Raw genomic sequence first — 26,714 nt, 5'->3', positions numbered from 1 at the left:
GTTTCTGATGACATTACATGCGTCAGGATTTCTTACATAGGTCAGGGTCGTCAGACTTGAACGCCTCCATCCGGGACGTCAGCAGGGAGTGGGCCCTTTGGTTAAACCAGGGTTTCCGATTGGGCAACACCTGTTTTGTCTTCTTTTGCACGCAATCCTCGACACACATACTGATGAAGTCTGTGATATATTTGTCATTATAAAATATGAGAACAACTTCACCCTCAGGAAGAGCAAAAAAGGTGAAAAGTGGGAGAAGGGATCAATGCAGGACTGAGGGTGTTGTGCCTAAATGCGTGCAGTGTATGGAACAAGGGAAATGAGCTAGTTGTGCACATTGAAATTGGCCATGTTGTGGGCATCACAGAGTCATGGCTGCAAGGGGCTCAGGGCTGGGATCTAAATATACAAGGATATGAAAGTGTGAGGTTATGCACTTTGGAAGGAGGAATAGAGGCACAGACTATTTTCTAAATGGGGAATTGCTTCAGAAATCAGAAGCACAAAGGGATGAGAATCCTTGTTCACGATTCTCCTAAGGTTAACGTGTAGGTTCAGTTGGCAGTTAGGAAGGCAAATGCAATGTTAGCTTACATGTCAAGAGGGCTAGAATACAAGACCAGGAATGTAATTCTGAGGCTGCATAAGGCTCTGGTCAAACCCCATTTGGAGTACTGTGAGCAGTTTTGGACCATGTATCTTAAGGAAAGATGTGCTGGCATTGGAAAGGGTCCAGAGGAGTTTCACAAGTATGATCCTTGGACCGAAGAACAGTTGAGGACTCTGGGTCTGTACTCAAAGAACAAATAACAATACAGCAGAGGAACAGGCCCTTCGGCCCTCCAAACGTGAGGGGGGGAATCTTATAGAAGCTTACAGGATGCTGCGAGACCTGGATATAGTGGATCTGGAGAGGATGTTTCCACTTGTCGGACAAACTAGAAGCAGAGGACACAATCTCAGATTAAAGGACGATCCTTCAAAGCAGAGATGAGGAGGAATTTCTTCAACCAGAGGGTGGTGAATCTGTGGAACTCTGCCACAGAAGGCTGTGGAGGCCAACTCATTGAGTGTCTTTGAGACAGAGATATATAAATTCTTGATTAATAATGGTCTCACAGGGCAGCACGGTGGAGCAGTGGATTAGCCCTGCTGCCTCACGGCTCCGAGGTCCCAGGTTCAAACACGGCTCTGGGTCACTGTCCGTGTGGAGTTTGCACATTCTCTCTGTGTTTGCATGGGTTTCGCCCCCAAAACCCAAAAGATGTGCAGGGTAGGTGGATTGGCCACGCTAAATTGACCTGTAATAGGAAAAGATGAATTGGGTACTCTAAATTTATAGAAAAAAAAAATAAGGGGATCAGAAGTTGTGGGAGAAGGCAGGAGAATGGGGATCTGAAAAATAGCAGCCATGATTGAATGACGGAGCAGACTCGATGGGCCGAGTTGCCTATTCGACTCCTATGTCTTATGGTCTTTTGGCCGAGAGGCCTAATTCGTCTCCTATGTCTTATGCCTTATGATCTTATAGTCGCAATCTGTGTTTTGGATATTCGGTCTTATTTTCAAATTCCTCAAATCGGAATTTGTTAATTAAGTTTGCGCAAGCCCTGGTATTTAACTTAACTTTCACAATGGTCCTGTTTATTTTGGGCAGTATAGTCCACTCATCCGCTGCTTTCACCATCTGAATTTTTAGTTTTTTTTTTGCCAACCAGCATTTTCATTAATGATTTTTACCAAGTCAGTACCTTCAGGGCCATTTGGTTCATCATTTATTTCATGTTACCTGTGCAAGGCTGCACTTTGTATAATTGATGAATCGCTAGTTTTTGTTGCCTTGGCTACTACATTCAAACTCTTTGGTTATTGTCTTCTTTCCTTGAACAGGGATTACTGCCCAAAGGGATTTTTTCTTGCACATCTGGCACAGGTTTTGCCGAATGCAGGTCATTTTCTTGGACCGTGCGTTCTGCCTTATCTCCAGCACACAATACGTGCTCCGAAATCTTTTTAAAATGGCCGCCGGCTGGACCACATTTCTGATTTTGCTGCTACACAGCCAAGATGGCGTCAGTCCCACCCTCGTTTTCCACTTTCTCGGGTTTGGATCTCAGTGATCTTCTTTTGTGCTATCTCACAGGCCTTGCAGATTTTAATGGCATCTGCTAGTTTTAAATCGCTTTCCCTCAGCAATCGCTCACGTAATTTATCACATTGCAGACCGCACACAATTTAGTCTTTTATCAATGAACCATGGAGGTCTGCAAAATTGCAGGACTGCGCTTTGAGACGTAGATCCGTGACAAAACAGTCAAATGTTGCGCTCGATTTCTACAGTCTCATCCTGAATACATAACGCTCAAAAGTTTTGTTCTTTTCCGGATGGCAAAAGTTATCGAATTGCTCGATTATTTTTGAGTAGAGCTTCTTGTCTTTCTCTGAAGCAAACTGAAAAGTATTATACAGATCACTTGCTTGGGGACCGGCTACTATCATTAGGAGTGCTAGTTTATTCTCGTCCAAAACTTCTTGGAGACCAAGAGCATGCCGTAAAAAGTGAACTGTAGTTTGAAAGCACGCCAGTTCACATCTACATTACCAGTCGTGAGCAATTGGCTGGGAATCTTTTATGTTTCCATCTTGCTCAACGATCCTGGTAGTATTTTGTTTTACAGCTGATTTTTATTTCTTGAATCTCCGCTTGCTCTCTTGTGTATTCTCGACGTATCTAACTTTCCCCAACTGTTCTCTTTCACCATCCACTCCAAGGTACCACAAATATTCTTTGATTGGGGTGATGTGGGAACTCGATATTGTCGTGTGAACAAAAAACATTAGACTTTGTTTTATAAACAAAGTTATTTATTAAGAACACTATACTAACGAATAACTAAAATGTCTATGATGAATACAGTTGGAAATAAATGTCGAACACTAATCTGCGACTGCTATCAACTCTTTACAAACACCTTCTGAAGGAACACATGGTGCATCCGGGTCCTGGGACTCCGTACTCACCCCACCTGCTGGTCGGATGCTGGAACTACAAAAGTAAAATATATAACTTATAATACTCATGCAGATCTGGAGATCATAGATCATAGAATTTACAGTGATGATGAACTACTCATATTATATATAGGTGATAGTCTGCCTATCATCACAGACCTAATGTTGCAGAAAGTGATAAAGTACATCCATGAAGGATGGCCCAAAGGATCATGTTTGAGTTTCTATAACATTCAAGCAGAATTAAGTGACATTAATGGATTTTTTTTGTGAAATCATCAGATTGTGATTCCACAGACACTGCGGCTAATGATGCCAGGAGATCCCAGACCCGTGTCATGCTCCTCTTGTGCAATGTGGGAGTTCGGGCAACGTTCACTGTCCCTGACTCCTTTACATGCAACAAGTGTGTGCAGCTGCAGCTCCTGTTAGACCGCTTGATGGCTTTGGAGCTGCGGATGGACTCACTTTGGAGCATCCATGATGCTGAGGAAATCATGGATAGCACGTTTAGTGAGTTGGTCACACTGCAGAGTACTGAGGGAGATAGGGAATTGGTGAACAACAGACAGAGGAAGAGTAGGAAGGCTGAGCAGGGGTCCCCTGCAGCAGTCATCTCCCTCCAAAATATGAATCCCATTTTGGATACTGTTGGGGGAGATGGCTCACCATGGGAAGGCAGCATGAGCCAGGTTCATGGCACCGTGGCTGGCTCTGCTGAGCAGGAGAGCAGGAAAAAGAATGGCAGAGCTATAGTAATTGGGGATTCAATTGTATGGGGAGTAGTCAGCCGTTTCTGAGGATGCAAACGAGACTCCAGGATGGTATGTTGACTCCCTGGTGTAAGGTCAAGGATGTCTCAGAGCGGCTGCAGGACCTTCTCAAGCGGTAGGATGAACAGCCTGGTGTTGTGGTGTATACAGGCACCAACGATATCGGCAAAAAAACATGATGAGGTCCTCTATGCTGAATTTAGGGAGTTTTGAGCTAAACTAAAAAGTAGGACCTCAAAGGTAGTAATCTCGGGATTGCTACCAGTGCCATGTGCTAGTCAGACTGGGAATGACAGGATGGATAAGATGAATTTGTGGCTTGAGATAGGGTGCAAGAGGGAGGGTTTCAAATTTCTAAGACATTGGAACCGATTCTGGGGGAGGTGGGACCAGTGCAAACCGAATGGTCTGCACCTGAGCAGGACTGGTACCAATGTCCTTGGGGGAGTGTTTGCTAATGCTGTTGGGGAGGATTTAAATTAATGGACAGGGAGATGGGAACCAATGCAGGAAGTCAGAGGGGATTAAAGTGGGGACAGAAACAAAAGGCAGTAAGGGGAAAAGTGAAAGACAGAGAAAATAAAGTCAAACATCAAAAAGGGCCACAGTACAGAGTACAAAGACTGCAGAGAACTCAGGGAATGTGTCCAGTAATGCTAAGAAAAATAAAACACAGGGAGAGTGCACAAAACATAACAGACAGATGGGCTGGGATTCTCCCCTACCCGGCAGGGCGGGGGGTCCCGGTGTAGCGGAGTGGTGCCAACCACTCCGGCGCGGTCCTTTCTACGCACCTTTGGGGAGACTCGATGGCGGAGTGGTTGGCGCCACGCCGACTGGCACCAGAACCGGCGCCAACGGCCTTTGATGCCCACCCCCCGGCGTCGGGGCTGGCCGAAAGGCCTTCGCCGGTTCGCGCATGCGTCGGTTCGCGCATGCACCGGTGCGTCAGCTGGCGCTGACATCACCACCTGCGCATGCGCAGTACGGGGGTTCTCTTCCGCCTCCGCCATGGTGGAGGCCGTGGCGGCGGTGGAAGAAAAAGATTGCCCCCACGGCACTGGCCCGCCTGCCGATTGGTGGGCCCCGATCGCGGGCCCGGCCACCATGGGGGCACCCCGCGAGGCCCGATCGCCCTGCACCGCCCCCCCCCCCCCCAGGACCCCGGGGGCCTGCTCGCGCTGCTAGCAGAGGTGGTTCAAACCACGGCGGCGAGCGAGGCCTCTCAGCGGTGGGACTTCGTCTCATCGCAGGCCGGAAAATCGCCGTGGAGTACACGCCAATCGGCGCGGGGACATGACGATCGTCGCGGAGGGCACGCCGATCAGCGGGGGGGTCGGAGTATTTCGCCCATGGTGTGAGAAATCAGGGCAGAGAGCAAGGAAAGTCTCGAGTAAAATGCATTTATTTCAATGCAAGAAACCTGGCTGGCAAGGCAGATGAACTCAGGGCATGAGTGGTACATGGGACTGGGATATTATAGCTATACTGAAACATGGCTAAGGGAGGGGCAGGACAGGCAGCTCAATGTTCCAGGGTACAGATGCTGAGGGAATAATAGAACAGGAGGTCAGAAAGAAGGGGGAGTTGTGTTTTTGATTAGGGAGAATATCATGGCAGTACAGAGAGAGGATATTTCCAAGGTTTCGCCCACTGAGTCTACATGGGAAAAACTGAAAAATAAGAAGGGAGATCTCACTTTGATAGAATTGTACCATAGACCCCCAAATAGTCAGTGGAAAATTGAGAAGCAAATATGTAAGGAGATTACAGATGGCTGCAAGAAAAATAGAGTGGTAATAGTTGGGGACTTTAACTTTCCCAGCATTGACTGGGACAGCCATAGCTGCAGTGTATTCAGACGGAATTTCTCATTCAGTATGTGGATTCCCTGACGGGGGGGGGGGGGGGGGGGGGGGGGTGCAAAACTTCATCTCGTCTTGGAAAATAAGGAAGGGCATGTGACAGAATTGTTAGTGAGGGGTCACTTTGGGACCAGTGACCACAATTCCATTAGTTTTAAGCTAGCTATAGAGAAAGAAAGGGCTGGCCCAAAAGCGAAAATTTGTCATGTGAGTGTCCCTTTGAGAAAGGTTTTTGTCTTATCACCTGGCTTCAGTGATGTAATTTTGTGGGAGGAGCTGGGCTGTGGCTGTGTGAGATGTTTTGGTTTCAGTTTCAGTTTGACTGCTGTGGACTTGAGGAGAAAGAAGTGTTCCCTGACTTTCTATATTTTCATTTAAAAAACTGTTCTAGAAGTAAACTACCTGCTTTGGTAACCTAAAAGATATTGTTTGCTTTCCGGAAGGAATTTGAATCTGCTGGTTGAGACTGGTTCAAAATTTCAGGAAAAAGACCAGTCCCATTCAAGGGAGAATGCAATGTGCTGGACCCTTGAATAGGCGTTTTTGGTTTATTGGATTTTGTTACTGAATTGGAACAGTTAAAGGGGGAATTCATCAAGTGTTACACATAGATTACTGTAGCTGTGTGGTGTCTTTATTTTTGTAATTGATAAAAAATTTTGCTGTGTGTTTATATATATATATATATATATATATATATGTTAACTATATTCGTGGAGTAAACCATGTTTTGATTAAAGTGTCTAGGGAGTCTGATGAATCACACCTGAAGGGAAGGCTCGTGTGCTCATCCCAGCCAAATTCAGCATAAAAGTTATAAGTCAGGTGAACTCCATAATACACTTTGGAGTTTCTAAGCCCCGACCCATAGAAATGGAGAAAGAAAGGGTTGGCCCAAAAGCGAAAATTCCAAATTGGGGCAACGCCAATTTTGATAGTTTTCGATAATAACTTTCAAAAGTTGATTGGGGGAGTCTTTTGACAGGCAGAGGGATGGGTGGTAAGTGGGAGGCTTTCAAAAGTATGTTCACCAGGGTTGAGGGCAAGCACATTCCTTTAAGAGTGAAGGTCAAGGCTGGTAGAAGTAGGGAACCCTGGATGACTTGGTATATTGAGGCCCTCAAGAAGAAGAAGGCATATGACATGCATAGGCAGCTGGATCAAGTGGATCCCTTGAAGAGTATAGAGGTTAGCGGAGTAGAGTTAAGAGAGAAATCAGGAGGGCAAAAAGGGGACATGAGATTGCTTTGGGAGATAAGGCAAGGGAGAACCCAAAGAGCTTCTGTAAATGCATAAATGGCAAAAGAGCAATGAGGAAGACAGTAGGGCCTCTGAAGGATCTACAAGGTCATCTATGTGCGGATCCACAAGAGATGGGTGAGATCCTAAATGAATATTTCTCATCGGTATTTACTGTTGCGAAAGGCATGGATGTTGGGGAACTTGGGGAAATAAATAGTGATGTCTCGAGGAGTGTACATAGTACAGAGGAGGTGCTGGAAGTCTGAAAGTGCATCAAGGTAGATAAATCACCGGGACCTGATGAACTGTATCCCAGGACACCCTGGGAGGCTAGGGAGGAAAACGTGGATACCCGAGCAGAAATATTTGAATCATCCACAGCCGTAGGGGAGGTGCTTGAAGATTGGAGGGTGGCAAATGTTGTGCCTTTTTTTAATAAGCGTTGTAGGGAAAAGCCTGGAAACTAGGCTGGGTACGTTATGAGAAGATATTCTGAGAGACAGGATCTACAGGCATTTAGCGAGGCAAGGACTGATTAGAAACAGTCAGCATGGGTTTGTGTGTGGTAAATCAGGTCTCACGAATTTGATTGGGTTTTTTGAAGGGGTAAACAAGTAGGTAGATGAGGGCAGTGCAGTCGACATTGTTTACATGGATTTTAACAAGGCCTTTGACAAGGTACCGCATGATAGGTTGTTGCATAAGATTAAATCTCAAGGAATCCAGTGTGAGGTAGCCAATTGGATACAAAATTGGCTTGATGACAGATGACAAAGGGTGCCTCAGGGATCAGTGCTGGGTCCACTGTTATTTGTTATATTTATTAAGAATTTGGTTAGTAAGTTTGCAGATGACACCAAGATTTGTGGCATTGTGGACAGTGAAGAAGGTTATCTGGAATTGCAACGAGATCTTGCTCAATTGGGTCAGTGGGCCGATGAATGGCAAGTGGAGTTTAATTCAGATAAATGTGAGGTGATCAATTTTGGTAGATCGAATCGGGGCAGCATCTACTCGGTTAATAGAACATAGAACATAGAACATAGAACAGTACAGCACAGAACAGGCCCTTCGGCCCTCAATGTTGTGCCGAGCCATGATCACCCTACTCAAACCCACATATCCACCCTATACCCGTAACCCAACAACCCCCCCTTAACCTTACTTTTATTAGGACACTACGGGCAATTTAGCATGGCCAATCCACCTAACCCGCACATCTTTGGACTGTGGGAGGAAACCGGAGCACCCGGAGGAAACCCACGCACACAGGGGTAGGACGTGCAGACTCCACACAGACAGTGACCCAGCCGGGAATCGAATCTGGGACCCTGGAGCTGTGAAGCATTTATGCTAACCACCAGGCTACCCTGCTACCCCTAAATGGTAGGGTGTTGGGGAGAGTTGTAGAACAAAGAGATCTAGTAGTACAGGTTCATAGCTCCTTGAAAGTGGAGTCACATGTGGACAGGGTGGTGAAGAAGGCATTTGGCATGATTGGTTTCATTGTTCAGAACATTGCATACAGGAGTTGGGACATCTTGTTGAAGTTGTACAAGACATTAGTAAGGCCACACTTGGAATACTGTTTACAGTTCTGGTCACCCTATTATAGAAAGGATATTATTAAACTAGAAAGAGCGCAGGAAAGATTTACTAGGATGCTACCGGGACTTGATGGTTTGAGTTATAAGGAGAGGCTGGATGGACTGGAACGTTTTTCCCCTCCAGGATAGGAGGCTCAGGGGTGAACTTATAGCAGTCTATAAAATAATGAGGGACATAAAAAAGGTAGATAGTCAACATTTTTTCTCAAGTATAGGGGAGTCTAAAACGAGAGGCCACAGGTTGAAATAAGAGGGGGGGGGGGGGAGATATAAAAGGGTCCAGAGTGGAAATAATTTCACACAGAGGGTGGTGAGTGTCTGCAACGAGCTGCCAGAGGCAGTAGTAGAGGCAGGTAAAAATGTGTCTTTTAAAAAGCATTTAGACAATTATATGGGAAAGGTGGGTCTGGAGGGATATGGGCCAAATGTGGCCAATTGGGACTAGCTTTGTGGTACAAACTGGGCAGCATGGACAAATTGGACCGAAGGGCCTGTTTTCATACTGGAAACATCTCTGACTCTATGGGCGGGATTCTCCCAAATCGCGCGATGGCCTGACGCCAGCCATAGAAACGGCGCAAACCACTCTGGCGTTGGGCCGACCGCAAGTTGCGGAATTCTCCGCACCTCCGGGGGCTAGGCCAGCGGCGGAGAGGTTGGCACCGCCCCAGCTGCCGCAAAAGGGACTGCGCGAGTCAATGCATGCGCAGAACTGCAGGCATGGTTCAGCGCATGCGCATACCGGCATATTCTAGCACATGCGCAGGGGTTTGCCTTTTCCGTGCCGGCCAGGACGGAGCCCTACAGGGGCCGACACGGAAGGCCCCCACGGCACAGGCCCGCCCGTAGATCGGTGGGCCCCAATCGCAGGCCAGGCCCCTGTTGGCACCCCTCCAGGTTCGGATCCAGCTAGCCCCCCCCGAGGACCGCACCAGCTAACTTATATGCCAGGTCCCACCGTGTGGGACCATGTCCAATCCACGCCGGTGCGAATGGCTAGAAACTGACGACCGCTCGGCTCAATGGGGCACGGAGAATGCCGGGTTGGGGGGGGGCTGCTGCCAACGGCATGATCCCCGCCCAAAAACCGGCACCGGAGAATACGGCAGCTGATGTCAGAGTGGCGGGGTGGGATTCATACCACCCCCTCGGGGATTGTCCAACCTGGCTGTGGTTCAGAGAATCCTGTCCCAGGACTCTAACATTCTCTTATATACTAATGAGACTCCTAGTGGTTAGTCAGTGAATTGCAACACCACCATGATGTCACGACAATGCAGACAGAAAAATACTCGCAAAAGTCCTGGCTAAGCGGCTGGAGAACTGCGTACCAGAAGTCGTCACCGAGGACCAGACTGGCTTTGTCAAGGATAGACAGCTAACTGTGAACTACTATTAAGCTATTTTGCTGGTCGGGATAGCTGGTTTTCAAACAGTCATGACAGATTAGCTTCAGCAGTCACAGGTTGTGGAATTTTACGCTCGTTGAAGAGACTGGTTGAAGAGTCTGCTGAATGAGATAATGTCGCTACCTGGGGTGAAAACACCAGAGGTACTTGTCTCCCTGGACACAGAAAAGGCCTTTGACAGAGTCGAATGGAAGTACCTCATTGAGGTACTGGAGCGTTTTGGGCGAGAGATGGATTCACCCCGTGTGAAATTCCTGAACAATGCCCCAAGGTGAGCATTCAGACCAACACCACCAGCTCTGAATACTTCCAGCTGCACAGAGGCCCAAGGCAGGGATACCCGCTGTCCCCGCTCTTGTTCGTCTTGGAAATCAAACCCTTGGCGATCGCTCTGCGAGATGCAGAGGGCTGGAAGGGCATCCGAAGAGGACACAGAGAGCAGAGAGTTTCACTCGAGGTGGATGACCTGCTCCTCTACATCCTCGGACCCACAGAACGACCTGAAAGTAATCGTGAAACCCATGGAAGAGTTCAAGGACTTCTTGGGCTTCAAACTCAACCTGGGCAACAGCGAGGCATTCTCGGTGAACCCAAACGGGGGAGGGACAGAGCCACCTTTAAGAGGTGGACACGGGACTAGACTTTACAGTGTGGACACATGTTAACCCGAGACAAATGAATGCAAGAACTGGAGCTACCAAAAGGACAGGAGCTCCGGCAACTACAAACCAAATACTTTCTCCGTAAGGAGACAATGAGGTACCCGAGTGCCCCAAGAGATACTTTGCTGGAGGAACTACTGGATGCGGAGAGTCGGGAGAAGGGGAACTGTGGAGACATGCTTTCCCTGGCGGGGACGGTGCAGACGATCAAGATGCACATGCTGCCCAGGTCCTTTTTCTGGTTCAGAGCCAGACCGATCTTCATTCCCAAGGCCTTTTTCCAAGGGATAGACAAAATGATCATGGCATTTGTGTGATGGTGGGGGGACGGGGGACGGGGGACGGGGGGAACCAACAAAGATTCGGAGGGGGGGAGGGTGAAACTACGAAGAATCTGGGGTGTATCAGGGAGAGATATGGAAAAAGAGTGAGGGGGAGGGGGCAGAGAGCCACCCCCACAGTGAAGCACCGAGAGACTCTCTGGAGGGACTACTGGACACAGACAGTAGGGAGGAGAGGAACTGTGGGGACATGCACGGACAGCTTCTGGAAAAGGCAAGAACATCATTAGACGGGGGAAGACAGAAATGGGAAGACGAACTTGGGACTGAAGTAGGGAGAAGACTCTGGGGCAAATCACTAAGTAGGGCCAACTCCACCTCCTCCTGCACAAAGCTGAGCCTCAGGCAGTTTAAAGTGGTGCACTGAGCCCACCTAACCACAACCTGAATCACAGGTTCTTCCCGGAGGTGGAGGACAAATGTGAATGGTGCCAGTGGGGCCCAGCCAACCACACGCACATGTTCTGGGCTTGTCCCAGCCCTGTGAGGTTCTGGACAGCCATCTTCGAGGTGCTGTCCAAGGTTGTGGGGGGTGAGGATGGAGCTATGCCTGAGAGTGGCAGTCTTTGGGATTTCACACCAGCCAGAGCTACACATGGGAAAGAGGGCGGACGCCCTTACTTTCGCTTCCCTAATCGCACTCCGGAGAATCGAGGGTCAGACGAGGACTTCCATAAAGCATGGGGGCTATTCAACAGCCTGTTCCAGGACCTGTTTGAGGCCAATAGTGATTAGGAAGAAGGGGGCAGGGGGAACCGATCAGGGCAGGCAAGACCGCACAGGGCAGAGAGGAACAAGGCAAGGGGGAAACAGCAAAGAATCTGGGGCATATCAGGGAGAGACATGGAAAAGGGTGAGCGGGGAGGGGGTGGACAGCCACCTCCCCCCCCCCCCCCCCCCCCCCCCCCCCCAGTGAAGCCACAATAATAACAACAATAATCACAAAATGAAGGTGAGACGTATAACAATACAATACCCAGGGCAAAAGATGGGGCCAGGAGGTAGCCTGATTATCAACATGGGAAGAGGGGAGGGGGGGGGGGGGGGGAATGGGGAAGCAAGGAAAGGGGGAGGGCTGTGAAAAAGGGTATGTGTACAATTGTACATAAGAAACATCATACTGTGGAAATATTATGTGCTTTATACATCAAATTGTCAAACAGTCAAAATTGGAAAATGGCAATAAAAAATATTTTGAAAAAAGAGAAAGGAGGACTTTGCCTCGCACTTGCTCCACTATTTAATAGAATCTGATTGTGTTCTCAACTCCACTTTCCTGCCGGTCTTCACATGGACCTTAACTTACTTGGCAATGAAAAATCTGTCCGACTCTGTTTGTTGACTCCACTGTTGTCTTGTAAAGAGAATTCCACAGACTAACCACCTGCTAAGAGAGGAAATTCCTTCTCTTCGCCATCTTAAATGGGAGACCCTTATTTTGAAACTGTATCCCCGGTTCTAGATTCGGACAAGGGGAAACATCCTCTCAGTATCCACTGTGCACACCCCTCAGAAACTTACCTGTTTCAATAAGATCACCTCTTATTCTTCAAAACCCCAATGAGCACCGGCCCAACCTGCTCAACCTTTCCTCATTAGATAAACCTCCAAGAATCAGCCCAGTGAACCTTCTCTTAACTGTTTCTCATGTACCGATATCCCTCCTCAAGTATAGGGACCTAAAGAACTCCAGTGCGGTCTCACCAATGCCCTGTACATTGCAGCGAGATTTCCTGATTTTATACTCCACCCCATTTGTAGCAAAGACTAACATTCCATTTGCCTTCCCAATCACTTGCTGTACCTGTATGCTGCCTTTTTATGATTCATGTACAAGGCCACCCAGATCTTTCTGTACCACATAATTCTGCAATCCCTCTCTACTTAAATAATATTCTACTTTTCTATTCTTTCTACCAAAGCAAGGGAATATAAATTTAAGGTGAATGGTGGAAGTTATAGGGGTGATGTCAGAGGTAGGTTCTTTACCCAGAGAATAGTGGGGGCATGGAATGCACTGCCTGTGGAAGTAGTTGAGTTGGAAACATTAGGGACCTTCAAGCGGCTATTGGATAGGTACATGGATTACGGTAGAATGATGCGGTGTAGATTAATTTGTTCTTAATCTAGGACAAAAGTTCGGCACAACATCGTGGGCCAAAGGGCCTGTCCTGTGCTGTATTTTTCTATGTTCTATTGCAGTCCTCCTCAGTATTGACTATCCCCCCAAATTCAGTCTTATCTGTATATTTTGAGTCTGGTGGATGTACAAACCACCCAGTGTTAAATATTAATATTTCTCTCCCCAGCACAAGAGTGGCAAGGTGAGACTCAGCAACTGGTGACAGCGCAGGAAGGTTCGTGTGTGCAGATTCCGTGTCATTACAGTTATCCATCGTGTCTGGGAAATCAATCGAGATGCGGAGTCTGGTTTAATGCGGAATCGGAAACTTCGGAGATTGCCTTTCACTCCAAGGATCACAAACACGTGTTGCCACGGTTACGGCACCGGACCCGGCTGTCTGGAGACCTGAAAGATGGCGACTGTTCCCTGATAATAATCAATATCAGGCGGGAAGATGCAGGACCTTATTATTTCAGAATAGAATTTGAGGATGGTCCCAACCATAGTTATCACCCTTTTACCCGGCTTCAGGTTTCTGGTAAGTGCTGGGTTATAATTCCTCAACAATTCACATTCAACTCAATGGGAAATAACACATTCTCGTGTTTGATTTGGTTATTTTGTGGCTGTATGAATCAGCGTCACTGTTTTTAACATTTTTCTCTTTCTACTCCCAGATCCATGAACTTATTGTGTTTGATTGAATCAACATCATAGCCTTGAATGGGTTGGTGACACCTTCCCTCTTAATGAAGCCCCCACCCCGCATGGTTAGATCTTCCGCTAACCCCCACCATCAAGTCCAGTCTGGCGACAATGTGGAGCATATGACCAAATCAGGCCTTGGCCTGAACCCCCTGTCCCTGACTCTTCTGTTACTTTCTCCTTTTTTCGCATTTCACCCTGTTCCACCCCCTCACCTCTTTTTCAAAAATCTCATTCTCGATCGCCCTCTTGGGTACAATAAAGATTTTTTTTGCAATTAAGGGGCAATTTAGCGTTGCCAATCAACCTACCTTGCAGATCGTTGTTTTGTGGAGATAAGACCCATGCAGACACGGGAGAATGTGCAAACTCGACACAGACAGTGACCTGGTGCCAGGATCAAACCGAGTCCTCGGCGACATGAGGCAGCAGTGCTCACAGCCACGCCACCGTGCCGCCCGGGGTACGATAAAGATGTTCTCACCGGGATATCTTCACTAACTGTTCCACTTGGTCTCTGCAACAAATAAATTCTCATCCTCGGAGATTTCAACCTCCATCTTTTTTAAAAAATAATTTTTATTCAAGTTTTCACAAATTATCAACAATAAAAAAAGTAACACAAAGAAATAGGAACAACCCCCCCCCCCCCAAACATATACAGAAAGAATAAATTAACAAAGATAAAAGGTATGAAAGCAAATATACACACCCAATCAAGAAAAACAAACAAACCCTCATGACCCCCCCCCCCCCCCCCCACCCCCCCCACCCCCCCCCCCCCCCGGGTTGCTGCTGCTGCTGACCATTTCCTAACGCTCTGCCAGAAAGTCTAGGAACGGTTGCCACCGCCTGAAGAACCGATCCCCTTAAGGCAAACTTGACCCCCTCCAATTTAATAAATCCTGCCATGTCGTTAATCCAGGACTCCACGCTTGGGGATCTCGCATCTTTCCACTGAAGACGAATCCTTTGCCGGGCTACCAGGGGCGCAAAGGCCAGAATACCGGCCTCTTTCACCTCCTGCACTCCCGGCTCCTCTTCCACCCCAAATATTGCGAGCCCCCAGCCCGGCTCAACCCTGGAACCAACCACCCTTGACAGCGTCTCTGCTACGCTCCTCCAAAAGACCTCCAGCGCTGGGCACGCCCAGAACATGTGGGTGTGGTTTGCTGGGCTCCCTGAACACCTGGCACATCTGTCCTCTCTCCCAAAGAGCCGGCTCAGCCTTGCCCTGGTCATGTGCGCCCTATGCTGCGCCTTGAATTGTATTAAGCTGAGCCTCGCGCAAGAGGAGGAGGAATTCACCCTCCCCAGGACATCAGCCCACGTCCCCTCGTCGATCTCCTCACCCAGCTCCACCTCCCACTTACCCTTCAGCCCCTCCACCGAGGCCTCCTCCTCCTGCATCACCTGATACGTTGCCGAGATCCTCCCCTCTCCAACCCATATCCCCGAAAGCACCCTGTCAGGTGGGAACTCCACCAACTGCCGCCTAGCAAACGCCCTTACCTGCATATATCTGAAGGTGTTCTCCAGGGGGAGGCCGAAGCTCCCCTTCAGCTCATTCAGACTCGCAAATTTCCTGTCCACAAACAGGTCCCCCATCCTTTTAATGCCTGCCCTGTGCCAACTCAGGAACCCTCCATCTATTCTCCCGGGGATAAACCGGTAGTTCCCCCATCTCGGGGACCACACCGAGGCCCCCACATCCCCCCTGTGCCATCTCCATTGGCCCCAAATTTTGAGGGTAGCCACCACCACCGGACTCGTGGTATACCTCATTGGAGGAAGCGGCAGCGGCGCCATCACCAGCACCTCCAGGCTCGTGCTCACACAGGACGCCATCTCCAACCTCTTCCATGCCGCCCCCTCCCCCTCCATTACCTACTTGCGTATCATCGCCAGGTTGGCGGCCCAATAATATCCACAGAGGTTAGGCAGCACCAGCCCCCCCCCCCCCCCCCCCCTCCCTGCTCCACTCCAGGAATGCCCTTCTCACCCTCGGGGTCTTCTGCGCCCACATGAACCCCATAACGCTCCTGTTGACCCGCCTGAAAAAGGCCTTAGGGATCAGGATAGGGAGGCATTGGAACAAGAACAAAAACCTCGGGAGCACCATCATCTTGACTGACTGCACCCTGCCAGCCAAGGAGAGTGGCAGCATGTCCCACCTCTTAAACTCCTCCTCCATCTGCTCCACCAGCCTCGTGAAGTTAAGCTTATGTAAGGCCCCCCAGCTCCTAGCTACCTGTATCCCCAGGTACCTAAAACTCCTCTCTGCCTATTTCAATGGGAGCTCACCAATCCCCCTCTCCGGGTCCCCTGGGTGCACTACGAACAGCTCGCTCTTCCCCATATTGAGCTTGTACCCGGAGAAATCCCCAAACTCTCTAAGGATTCTGATCACCTCCGGCATTCCCCCCACCGGGTCCGCCACATACAACAGCAGGTCATCCGCATATAGCCACAGCCGATGCTCCCCCCCACCCCCACCCCCAGCGCCATGGTCAGGGGTTCAATCGCCAGTGCAAAGAGCAGGGGGGACAGGCGACACCCCTTCCTCATCCCCCAGTGCAATCGGAAATACTCTGACCTCCTTCTGTTCGCAGCCACACTCGCCACCGGGGCCTCATATAGCAACCTCACCCACCTGACGAACCCCTCCCCAAACCCGAACCTTTTCAACACCTCCCACAGGTACCCCCATTCCACCCTATCAAAGGCCTTCACCGCATCCATCGCCGCCACTCTCTCAGCCTCCCTTTCCACTGCCGGCATCATTATAACATTCACTAGCCTCTGTACGTTAACATTCAACTGCCTCCCTTTCACAAACCCCGTCTGATCCTCGTGTATGACCTGTGGCACACAGTCTTCTATCCTCAAGGCCAAAATCTTTGCCAGCAACTTTGCATCTACTTTTAGGAGTGAGATCGGCCTATATGACCCACACTGTAGGGGATCCTTGTCCTGCTTCAGGATCAAGGAGATCAGCGCCCTAGACATCGTCGGGGGCAGAGCCCGCCCTTCCCTTGCCTCGTTGAAGGTCCTTACCAACAGCGGGCCCAGCAGGTCCAAATACTACTTGTAAAATTCAACCGGGAACCCATCTGGCCCCGGTACCTTCCCCGTCTGCATGTTCCCTATCGCTTTGACCAACTCCTCCAGTCCAACCGGCGCTCCCAACCCCGCCACCTGCTCCTCCTCCACCCTCGGAAACCTCAGCCGGTCTAGGAAGCAATCCATCCCTCCCTCCTCCAATGGGGGCTCTGACTGGTACAGTTCTTCATAAAAGCTCCTCCAGACCCCATTGATACCCACCGCACTTCGTACCGTGCTCCCTCCTCCATCCCTAACTCCACCTCCTCGTCTGCTAACAACCCCACCTCCAGACACCACAGCGGACGTTGGTCCCTCTCCTCCCCCAACTCGAGGTCCACCCAATGCTGAGCATGATCAGAAATGGCTATTGCCGAATATTCCGTGTCCTCCACCCTCGCAATCAGCGCTCTGCTCATGACAAAAAAGTCAATCCGGAGTAGGCCTTGTAGACATGGGAGAAGAATGAAAATTCCCTGGCCCTCGGCCTCGTAAACCTCCATGGGTCCACCCCTCCCATCTGGTCCATAAACCCCCTCAGCACCTTGGCCGCCGCCGGCCTCCTGCCTGGAGCGATCAAGTGCCGGGTCCAGCACCGTGTTGATATCCCCCCCATTATTAGGCCTCCTGTCTCGAGATCTGGAATCCGGCCAAGCATACGCCGCATGAACCCCGCATCGTCCCAATTCGGGGCGTATACATTGACCAGCACCACCCGCTCCCCCTGGAACTTGCCACTTACCATCACATACCTACCGCCATTGTCCGCCACAACGCTCGACGCCTCGAACGACACTCTCTTCCCCACTAAGATTGCCACCCCCCGGTTTTTTCCATCTAAGCCCGAATGAAACACCTGCCCTACCCACCCCTTTCTTAACCATACCTGATCCGCCACCCTCAGGTGCGTCTCCTGGAACATGGCCACATCCACCTTCAGCCCCTTCAGGTGCTCGAACACCCGGGCCCGCTTGACCGGCCCATTCAGTCCCCTTACATTCCAGGATCAGGGGGCTACTCGCCCCCCTCCCCCGCCGATTAGCCATAACCCTTCCTAGACCAGCCATGTGCCCGCGTCCCCCACTCGGCCCGTTCCCCACAGTGGCAGACCCCTGCCCCGACCTCCTCTACCACCTCCAGCTCCCGCTTGGCCATTCCAGCATCAAACAGGTCCCCCCCTTACCCCCCACCCTCCCCTCCTAGCTAGGTCCCCCCCTAGCTGCGTTGCTCCCCCCATTGTACTCCCGTGAGTCAGCTGACTCCTGCTCACCCCGGCCACTCCCGCCTCACCTTCGACCCCCCCCCCCCCCCCCACCAGTGTAAAGCTTCCCCTTCCCTCCCTTGCCCTCAAGCAGGCTCTCGTCCTTCCCATTCCTCTCCCAGCGCGGGAAAAAGCCTGTGCTTCCCAGCTCCGGCCCTGCCCCCTTCAACCCTGAACGCGGGAAAAAGCCCGCGCTTTCCACTCGGCCGGCCCCCCCTCCTCTGGCGCTATCAAAACACTGCCCTATCAAACCCCAGAAAACAAAGAAACAACCCCCCCTCGGAACACAACACAACAATCTTCAACCATCCCCCGACCCTCAGTCTGAGTCCAGTTTTTCGGCTTGAACAAAGGCCCAGGCCTCCTCTAAGGACTCAAAATAACGATGTCGGTCCTTGTAGGTGACCCACAGATGCGTCGGCAGTAGCATGCCGAACTTCACCCCTCTCCTGTGCAGTGCTGCCTTCGCCCGATTGTAACCGGCCCTCTTCTTCGCCACCTCCGCACTCCAATCCTGGTAGATCCGGACCTCCGCGTCCTCCCACCTGCTGCTCCGCTCCTTCTTGGCCCACCTTAGCACACACACTCGATCAGCAAACCGGTGGAACCCGCGGTGGCTTGCTGGGCTTGGGCTTTCTCGCCAGCACTCGGTGGGTCCCCTTCAACTCCAAGGGCCCCTGGAAGGCCCCCGCTCCCATCAACAAATTCAACATGGTGACCACATAGGCCCCCATGTCCGATCCCTCCAGCCCCTCCGGGAGGCCTAGGATCCGCAGGTTCTTCCGCCTCGACCGGTTCTCCATCTCCTCGAACCTCACTTGCCATTTCTTATGGAGCGCCTCGTGCGCCTCCACCTTCACCGCCAGGCCTAGGATCTTGTCCTTGTTCTCCGAGACCTTTTGCCGGACCTCCCGGATCGCCGCCCCTTGGGCCGTCTGGGTCTCCAGCAGCTTATCGAGTGAGGCCTTCATCAGCTCCAGCAGCTCTGCTTTTAGCTCCTTGAAACAGCGTGGGGGCAGCCCCTGCTCCCATTGCGTCTACGCTGCCTGGTCTCCACCCGCCGCCATCTTGGTCCTCCTCCCTCGCACCCTTCTTTGCTGCAACGCCGTTTTTTTAATCGCACCGCTCCTAGTCCAATCCATACACCAGCAGGGGAATGTTGCTGTCCCCTTCGCACACCGGGAAATGTCGAACAAGCGCCGTTGCGGGCCCTAAAAAGAGCCCAAATGTCCTTTGCTAGTGGGAGCTGCCGAACGTGCGACTTAACTCCGCATAGCCGCAACTGGAAGTCCTCAACCTCCATCTTAACCCATCTTGCTCTCTGATGAGACCATCAATTCACGCGACACGTGGTTAGAAGTGAACAGTGGTTTTAATCGTCTTACAACAGAGCCAGCCTGTGACGAGATGAACTCTAGATGAACTGGCAGGCAGGCTCCGAATGCCAAGCTTTATACAACCAGTGGGGGGAGGAGTCATGGGCGGAGCCAAGGGTGGAACCCAGTACAAACTTCCGTACATTCCCAGTACACCTCCCCTTAGGGTCAGAGCTGCATAACTGCTCGTGTGCCAAGCTTACAGAGGCATTGTACAACATGTGTGATAACAGTGTGAATTATGCTATTATGATTCACCACATTCACCCCCTGTAAAAAAATCAAGTTTGGCGGGGGTGATGGTTTACAGATTGAGCCTGTCCGGTGGTCGAGTTGTCCGTTGTGATCGGCGGAGCACCGGGGTTGCAGTCTCTTCTGGTGGCTGGATGATCACGGTCGGTTGGGGTACGATGGCAGACTCCGAGGGTGATTCTGCCCGAGCTTCATACCCGTCTGGTTCGACTGGGGAGTGGGGGCACTGGGAGCTTGCGGGTGCGGACGCGCGGAACATGTGTAGTGAACTGGTAGGCGCGGGAGCGTGGGGCGCTGCGAGTTGGGTGGGATGTAGTGTGAAGGTTACCTCGGCGGTGGTAGTGGTGGGGTTTGATCCTGCAGGCGCTAGGTCCTGGAGGATACGGTGTCCTGATGGCCATCAGGGTACTCTATGAAGACGTATTGGGGGTTTGAGTGCAGTAGGAGCACTTTTTCCACAAGTGGGTCAGTTTTGTGTGCCCTGACGTGCTTCCTGAGGAGCACTGGGCCCGGTGTCTTCAACCATGCCGGGAGCGAAACCCCCGTGGTAGTACCCCTGGAAAAGGTAAAGAGCCGCTCTTGACGGGTCTGATTGGTGGTGGTACACAAGAGGGACCTAATAGCATGGAGCGCGTCTGGGACGGCTTCTTTCCAATGGGAGATTGGAAGTGAATAGTGGTTTTAATCGTCTTACAACAGAGCCTGCCTGTGACGGGATGAACTCTAGATGAACTGGCAGGCAGGCTCCGACTGCCAAGCATTATACAACCGGGGGGGAGGAGTCATGGGCGGAGCCAAGGGTGGAGCCCAGTACAAACTTCTGTGCATTCCCAGTACACCTCCCCCTCAGGGCAGAGCCGCGCAACTGCTCGTGTGCCGAGCTTATAGAGGCATGGTACAACATGTGTGATAACAGTCTGAATTATGCTATTATGATTCACCACACTCTCTCTCCTGAGTTCACTAGCTTTCTGATATGCACACGGAAAACATTCTCCTCAGAAAATATTGCCTCCTGACAACTCATGGAATCTCTGTCACTGAGATCGAGACAATCCAATTAGCTGCCTCTGTCGTGACTCTCCTTCCAATAATCCACTGGGACAAACCTCCTCTGATGCCCCCCAACACCCCTTCCTCCCCTGCCTTTTCCCTGAACTCACATCTTTCTCCAGTTTCTCACCTATATTCCCTTGTGTCCTTTCTGAACACATCTTGTTCATTAGAGCCACCTGCTGTACCCTTGACTCTATTCCGAGTAAATTGCTGACCACAAACTTCCCCTCCTGACCCTTGGGTTCGTCAAGGGGAGGTCATGCCTGACAAATCTGTCCGAGTTCTTTGAGGAAGTAACAAAGAAGTTAGACAAAGGGGAACCAGTGGACATTATTTATTTAGATTTCCAGAAGGCCTTTGACAAGGTGCCGCACAGGAGACTGTTAAATAAGTTAAGAGCCCATGGTGTTAAGGGTAAGGTCCTGGCATGGATCGAGGATTGGGGATGCGGGCGGGCTGCAGAAGGACTTGGACAGGCTAGCAGAGTTTGCAAGGAAGTGAAAGATGGAATCCAATGTTGAAAAGTGTGAGGTTATGCACTTTGGAAGAAGAAATGTAGGCATAGACTATTTTCTAAATGGGGAAATGCTTAGGAAATCAGGAGCACAAAGGGACTTGGATGTCCATGTTCACAATTCTCTCAAGGTTAACGTGCAGGTTCAGTCGTCAGTGACGTAGGCAACGCAATGTCAGCATTCATGTCTAGAGGGCTAGAATACAAGACCAGGGATGTACTTCTGAGGCTATATAAGGCTCTGAGCAGACCCCATTTGGAGTATTGTGAGCAGTTTTGGGCCCTGTATCTGAGGAAGGATGTGCTGGCCTTGAAAAGGGTCCAGAGGAGGTTCACAACAATGATCCCAGGAATGAAGAGCTTGTCGTATGAGGAACGGTTGAGTACTCTAGTTCTGTACTCGTTGGAGTTTAGAAGGATGAGGAGAGATCTTATTTAAACTTACAGGATGCTGCGTGGCCTGGGTAGAGTGGAAGTGGAGAGGATGTTTCCACTTGTAGGAAAAAACTAGAAACAGAAGACACAATCTCAGACTAAAGGGACAATCCTTTAAAACAGAGATGAGGAGGAATGTCTTCAGCCAGAGGGTGGTGAATCTGTGGAACTCTTTGCGGCAGAAGGCTGTGGAGGCCAAATCACTGAGTGTCTGTAAGACAGAGATAGGTAGGTTTTTGATCAGGGGTTATGGAGAGAACGTAGGAGAATGGGGATGAGAAAAATATCAGCCATGATTGAATGGTGGAACAGACTCGATGGGCAGTTGATAGATTTTTTTGGGTATTGAAGGGGTATGGGATTATTGCATAATGGTGAGGCTGATAGATTTTAGGGGTGTTGATGGGACATGGGGTTACTGCAGGATGGTCAGTTGATCGATTTTTGGGGTACTGATGAGGTATGGGGACACTGTAGAATAGTCAGGTTGATACATTTATGGGGTATAGAGAGGTATGGGGTTACTCCTTAATGGTTGAGCTGATGGATTTTTGGGGTATTGACGGGCGACGGGGTTTACTGCAGATTGCGGAGGTTGATTGATATTTGGGGTATTGAGGGTGTGTGGGGTTAATGCAGAATGGTGAGATTGATGGATTTTGGGCGATTGAGGGAAAACGGGATACTGCAGAATGGTCAGGCTGATAGATTTAGGGGATATTGAGGGTGCATGGGGATTACTGCAGAATGGTCAGGCTGATAGATTTTGGGGATAATGAGGGGGTATGGGGATTACTGTAGAATGGTCAGGTTGGTAGATTTAGGGGATATTGAGGGGGTATGGGGATTACTGCAGAATGGTGAGACTGATAGATTTAGGGGATATTGAGGGGGTATGGGGATTACCGCAGAATGGTCAGGATGATAGATTTTGGGGATATTGAGGGGGTATGGGGATAGTGCTGAATGGTCAGGTTGGTAGATTTAGGGGATATTGAGGGGGTATGGGGCTTACTGCAGAATGGTCAGGTTGATAGATGTTTGGGGATATTGATAGGGTATGGGGATAGTGCAGAATGGTCAGGCTGATAGATTTAGGGGATATTGAGGGGGTATGGGGGTTACTGCAGAATGGTCAGGCTGATAGATTTAGGGGATATTGAGAGGGTAGGGGATTACTGTAGAATGGTCAGGTTGAGATATTTAGGGGATATTGAGGGTGTATGGGGGATGCAGCAGAATGGTCAGATTGATAGATTTAGGTGATATTGAGGGGGTATGGGGATTACTGAGGAATGGTCAGGTTGGTAGATTTACGGGATACTGAGGGGGTATGGGATTACTGCAGAATGGTCAGGTTGATACATGTTTGGGGATATTGAGGGGGTATGGGGATTCTGCAGAATGGTCAGGATGGTAGATTTCAGGGATATTGAGGGGGTATGGGGATTGCTGCAGAATGGTCAGGCTGATACATGTTTGGGGATATTGAGGGGGTATGGGATTACTGTAGAATGGTCAGGTTGATACATGTTTGGGGATATTGAGGGGGTATGGGATTACTGTAGAATGGTCAGGTTGATAGATTTAGGGGATATTGAGGGGGTATGGGGACGCTGCAGAATGGTCAGGCTGATAGATTTAGGGGATATTGAGGGGGTATGGGGATAGCTGCAGAATGGTCAGGTAGATAGATTTAGGGGATATTGAGGAGGGATGGGGGATACTGCAGAATGGTCAGGCTGATAGATTTAGGGGATATTGAGGGGGTATGGGGATTACTGTAGAATGGATAGGTTGGTAGATTTAGGTGATATTGAGGGGGTATGGGGATTACTGCAGAATGATCAGGTCGATAGATTTAGGGGATATTGAGGGGGTATGGGGATTACTGCAGAATGGTCAGGCTGATAGATTTAGGGGATATTGAGGGGGTTTGGGGAATACTGCAGAATGGTCGGGTTGGTAGATTTAGGGGATATTGTGTGGGTATGGGGATTACTGCAGAATGGTCAGGCTGATAGATTTAGGGGATATTGAGGGGGTATGGGGATAGTGCAGAATGGTCAGGTTGATAGATTTAGGGGATATTGAGGGGGTATGGGGATTACTGCAGAATGGTCAGGCTGATAGATTTAGGGGATATTGAGGGGGTATGGGGACACTGCAGAATGGTCAGGTTGATAGATTTAGGGGATATTGAGGGGGTATGGGGATTACTGCAGAATGGTCAGGTTGATAGATTTAGGGGATATTGAGGGGGTATGGGGATTACTGCAGAATGGTCAGGCTGATAGATTTAAGGGATATTGAGGGGGTATGGGGATTACTGTAGAATGGTCAGTTTGATAGATGTTTGGGGATATTGAGGAGGTATGGGGATAGTGCTGAATGGTCAGGCTGATAGATTATGGGGATATTGAGGGGGTATGGGGATTACTGCAGAATGGTCAGGCTGATAGATTTAGGGGATATTGAGGGGGTATGGGGATTACTGTAGAATGGTCAGGTTGGTAGATTTAGGGGATATTGAGGGGGTTTGGGGATTACTGCAGAATGGTCAAGTTGGTAGATTTAGGGGATATTGAGGGGGTATGGGGATTACTGCAGAATGGTCAGGATGGTAGATGTTTGGGGATATTGAGGGGGTATGGGGATTAATGCAGAATGGTGAGGCTGACAGATTTAGCGGATATTGAGGGGGTATGGGGATTACTGCAGAATGGTCAGGATGGTAGATTTCAGGGATATTGAGGGGGTATGGGGATTACTGCAGAATGGTCAGGATGGTAGATTTCAGGGATATTGAGGGGGTGTGGGGATACTGCAGAATTGTCAGGATGGTAGATTTCAGTGATATTGAGGGGGTATGGGGGTTACTGCAGAATGTTCAGGTTGGTCGATTTAGGGGATATTGAGGGGGTATGGGGATTACTGCAGAATGGTCAGGATGGTAGATTTCAGGGATATTGAGGGGGTATGGGGATTACTGCAGAATGGTCAGGTTGATAGACGTTTGGGGATATTGAGGGGGTATGGGGATAGTGCAGAATGGTCAGCCTGATAGATTTAGGGGATATTGAGGGGGTATGGGGATTACTGCAGAATGGTCAGGCTGATAGATTTAGGGTATATTGAGGGGGCATGGGGATAGTGCAGAATGGTCAGGCTGATAGATTTAGCGGATATTAAGGGGGTATGGGGATTACTGTAGAATGGTCAGGTTGGTAGATTTAGGGGATCTTGAGGGGGTTTGGGGATTACTGTAGAATGGTCAGGTTGTTAGATTTAGGGGATATTGAGGGGGTATGGGGATACTGCAGAATGGTCAGGTTGGTAGATTTATGGGATATTGAGGGGGTATGGGGTTACTGCAGAATGGTCAGACTGATAGATTTTGGGAATATTGAGGGGGTATGGGGGTTACTGCAGAATGGTCAGGTTGATAGATTTAGGGGATATTGAGGGGGTATGGGGATTACTGTTGAATGGTGAGGCTGATAGATTTAGGGGATATTGACGGCTACGGGGATTCTGCAGAATGGTCAAGTTGGTAGATTTCAGGGATATTGAGGGGGTATGGGGATTACTGCAGAATGGTCAGTCTGATAGATTTTGGGGATATTGAGGGGGTTTGGGGGATACTGCAGAATGGTCAGGTTGGTAGATTTAGGGGATATTGAGGGAGTATGGGGGATTCTGCAGAATGGTCAGGTTGATAGATTTAGGGGATATTGAGTGGGTATGGGGATTACTGTCGAATGGTCACGTTGGTAGCTATTTGGGGATATTGAGTGGGTATGGGGATTACTGCAGAATAGTCAGGTTGGTAGATGTTTGGGAAAATTGAGGGGGTATGGGGACATGCAGAATGGTCAGGCTGATAGATTTTGTGGATATTGAGGGGGTATGGGGATACTGTAGAATGGTCAGGTTGGTAGATTTCGGGGATATTGAGGGGGTATGGGGATTCCTGTAGAATGGTCGGGTTGGTAGATTTCGGGGATATTGAGGGGGTATGGGGATTACTGTAGAATGGTCAGGTTGGTAGATTTAGGGGATATTGAGGGGGATGGGGGTTACTGCAGAATGGTCAGGCTGATAGATTTTGGGGATATTGAGTGGGTATGGGGATACTGAAGAATGGTGAGTTTTATGAGGGCGACAAAGAATCCAGAACGAATTGAAGGATAGAAATAATCAACATTTATTTACAATAACGTATGTATACACAACATCAGCAGCAACTTCCCTTGCTGCTCACTGTCCTCTCGCCGGTTCCAAAATGGCCAGCTTTATTTATTTATGCACGGAGTCTGCTGATGATTTCTCCGCCCCCCTCATTATGGGATAGCCATTAGTACCCAGCCAGTGGCAAACAGGCAGGTTATAACATCCCTCCCCCCCAAAGTCCAAGGAATCCATCAAAGACCCTGTTGAAGAAGGGCGTCAGACATTTTGCCGCAGGCCGGATTTGCACGAGGTGCTGGGTCGAGCAGCGTGTAACGAGACGGAGAACGGCGCTTCCGTGATGAACGGGGTAACGATTGTACATCCATGGCCCGTGGGCCCGAGGATTCCCCCTCTGAGGCGTCCTGTGTCTCCATCTCGGAGTCGGGAGTCTGCTGCCTCTGTCATCTCGGCGTCTCTATCTCCAGGTGGTTCTGCAATGATCTGCGCAGGCTTTGGGTGCGACGCCAGAGGAAGATTGTGAGGAATACTTTCCACTGTGTCTGGTCTCTGTGGCTGTAGAAATGAGCTCCGGGGGCGGAGAATCTTTGGAAGGGATGGTCCTCTGGGCCGAACGTGGTCTACATGTTTGCGCTGGAGACGACCCTGGGCTTGTACCTGGTAGGAGATGGGACCCGTTTGGCGAAAGAGTATGCCAGGGACCCACCTGGCACCACCAGTAAAATTCTGAATGAGCACTGGGTCACCGGATGCAACTGCCGAATCGGCCAATGCCGAGAAAAACCA

The 26,714-nt window shown here is 49.9% G+C and overlaps 1 protein-coding gene across 4 annotated transcripts in view; it reads left to right on the top strand.

Moving 5' to 3' along the window:
* LOC119975257 (sialic acid-binding Ig-like lectin 12) overlaps nt 1-26,714 on the top strand; it is a 312,188-nt gene that overhangs the window by 104,716 nt on the left and 180,758 nt on the right. For 3 of the 4 annotated variants that reach the window (XM_038814942.1, XM_038814941.1, XM_038814940.1), the window contains one exon: nt 13,221-13,574. The exons of the other annotated variant lie outside the window; for it this stretch is intronic. In XM_038814942.1, coding sequence (XP_038670870.1) covers nt 13,221-13,574 — 354 coding nt within the window. The remainder of the gene's footprint in view (nt 1-13,220; nt 13,575-26,714) is intronic. 4 annotated transcript variants of the gene reach the window in all.

This window comes from Scyliorhinus canicula, chromosome 12 (genome assembly GCF_902713615.1).
Source record: "Scyliorhinus canicula chromosome 12, sScyCan1.1, whole genome shotgun sequence".
NCBI classification, from domain to species: domain Eukaryota; kingdom Metazoa; phylum Chordata; class Chondrichthyes; order Carcharhiniformes; family Scyliorhinidae; genus Scyliorhinus; species Scyliorhinus canicula.
This window is presented reverse-complemented; position numbering and strand designations above follow the sequence as displayed.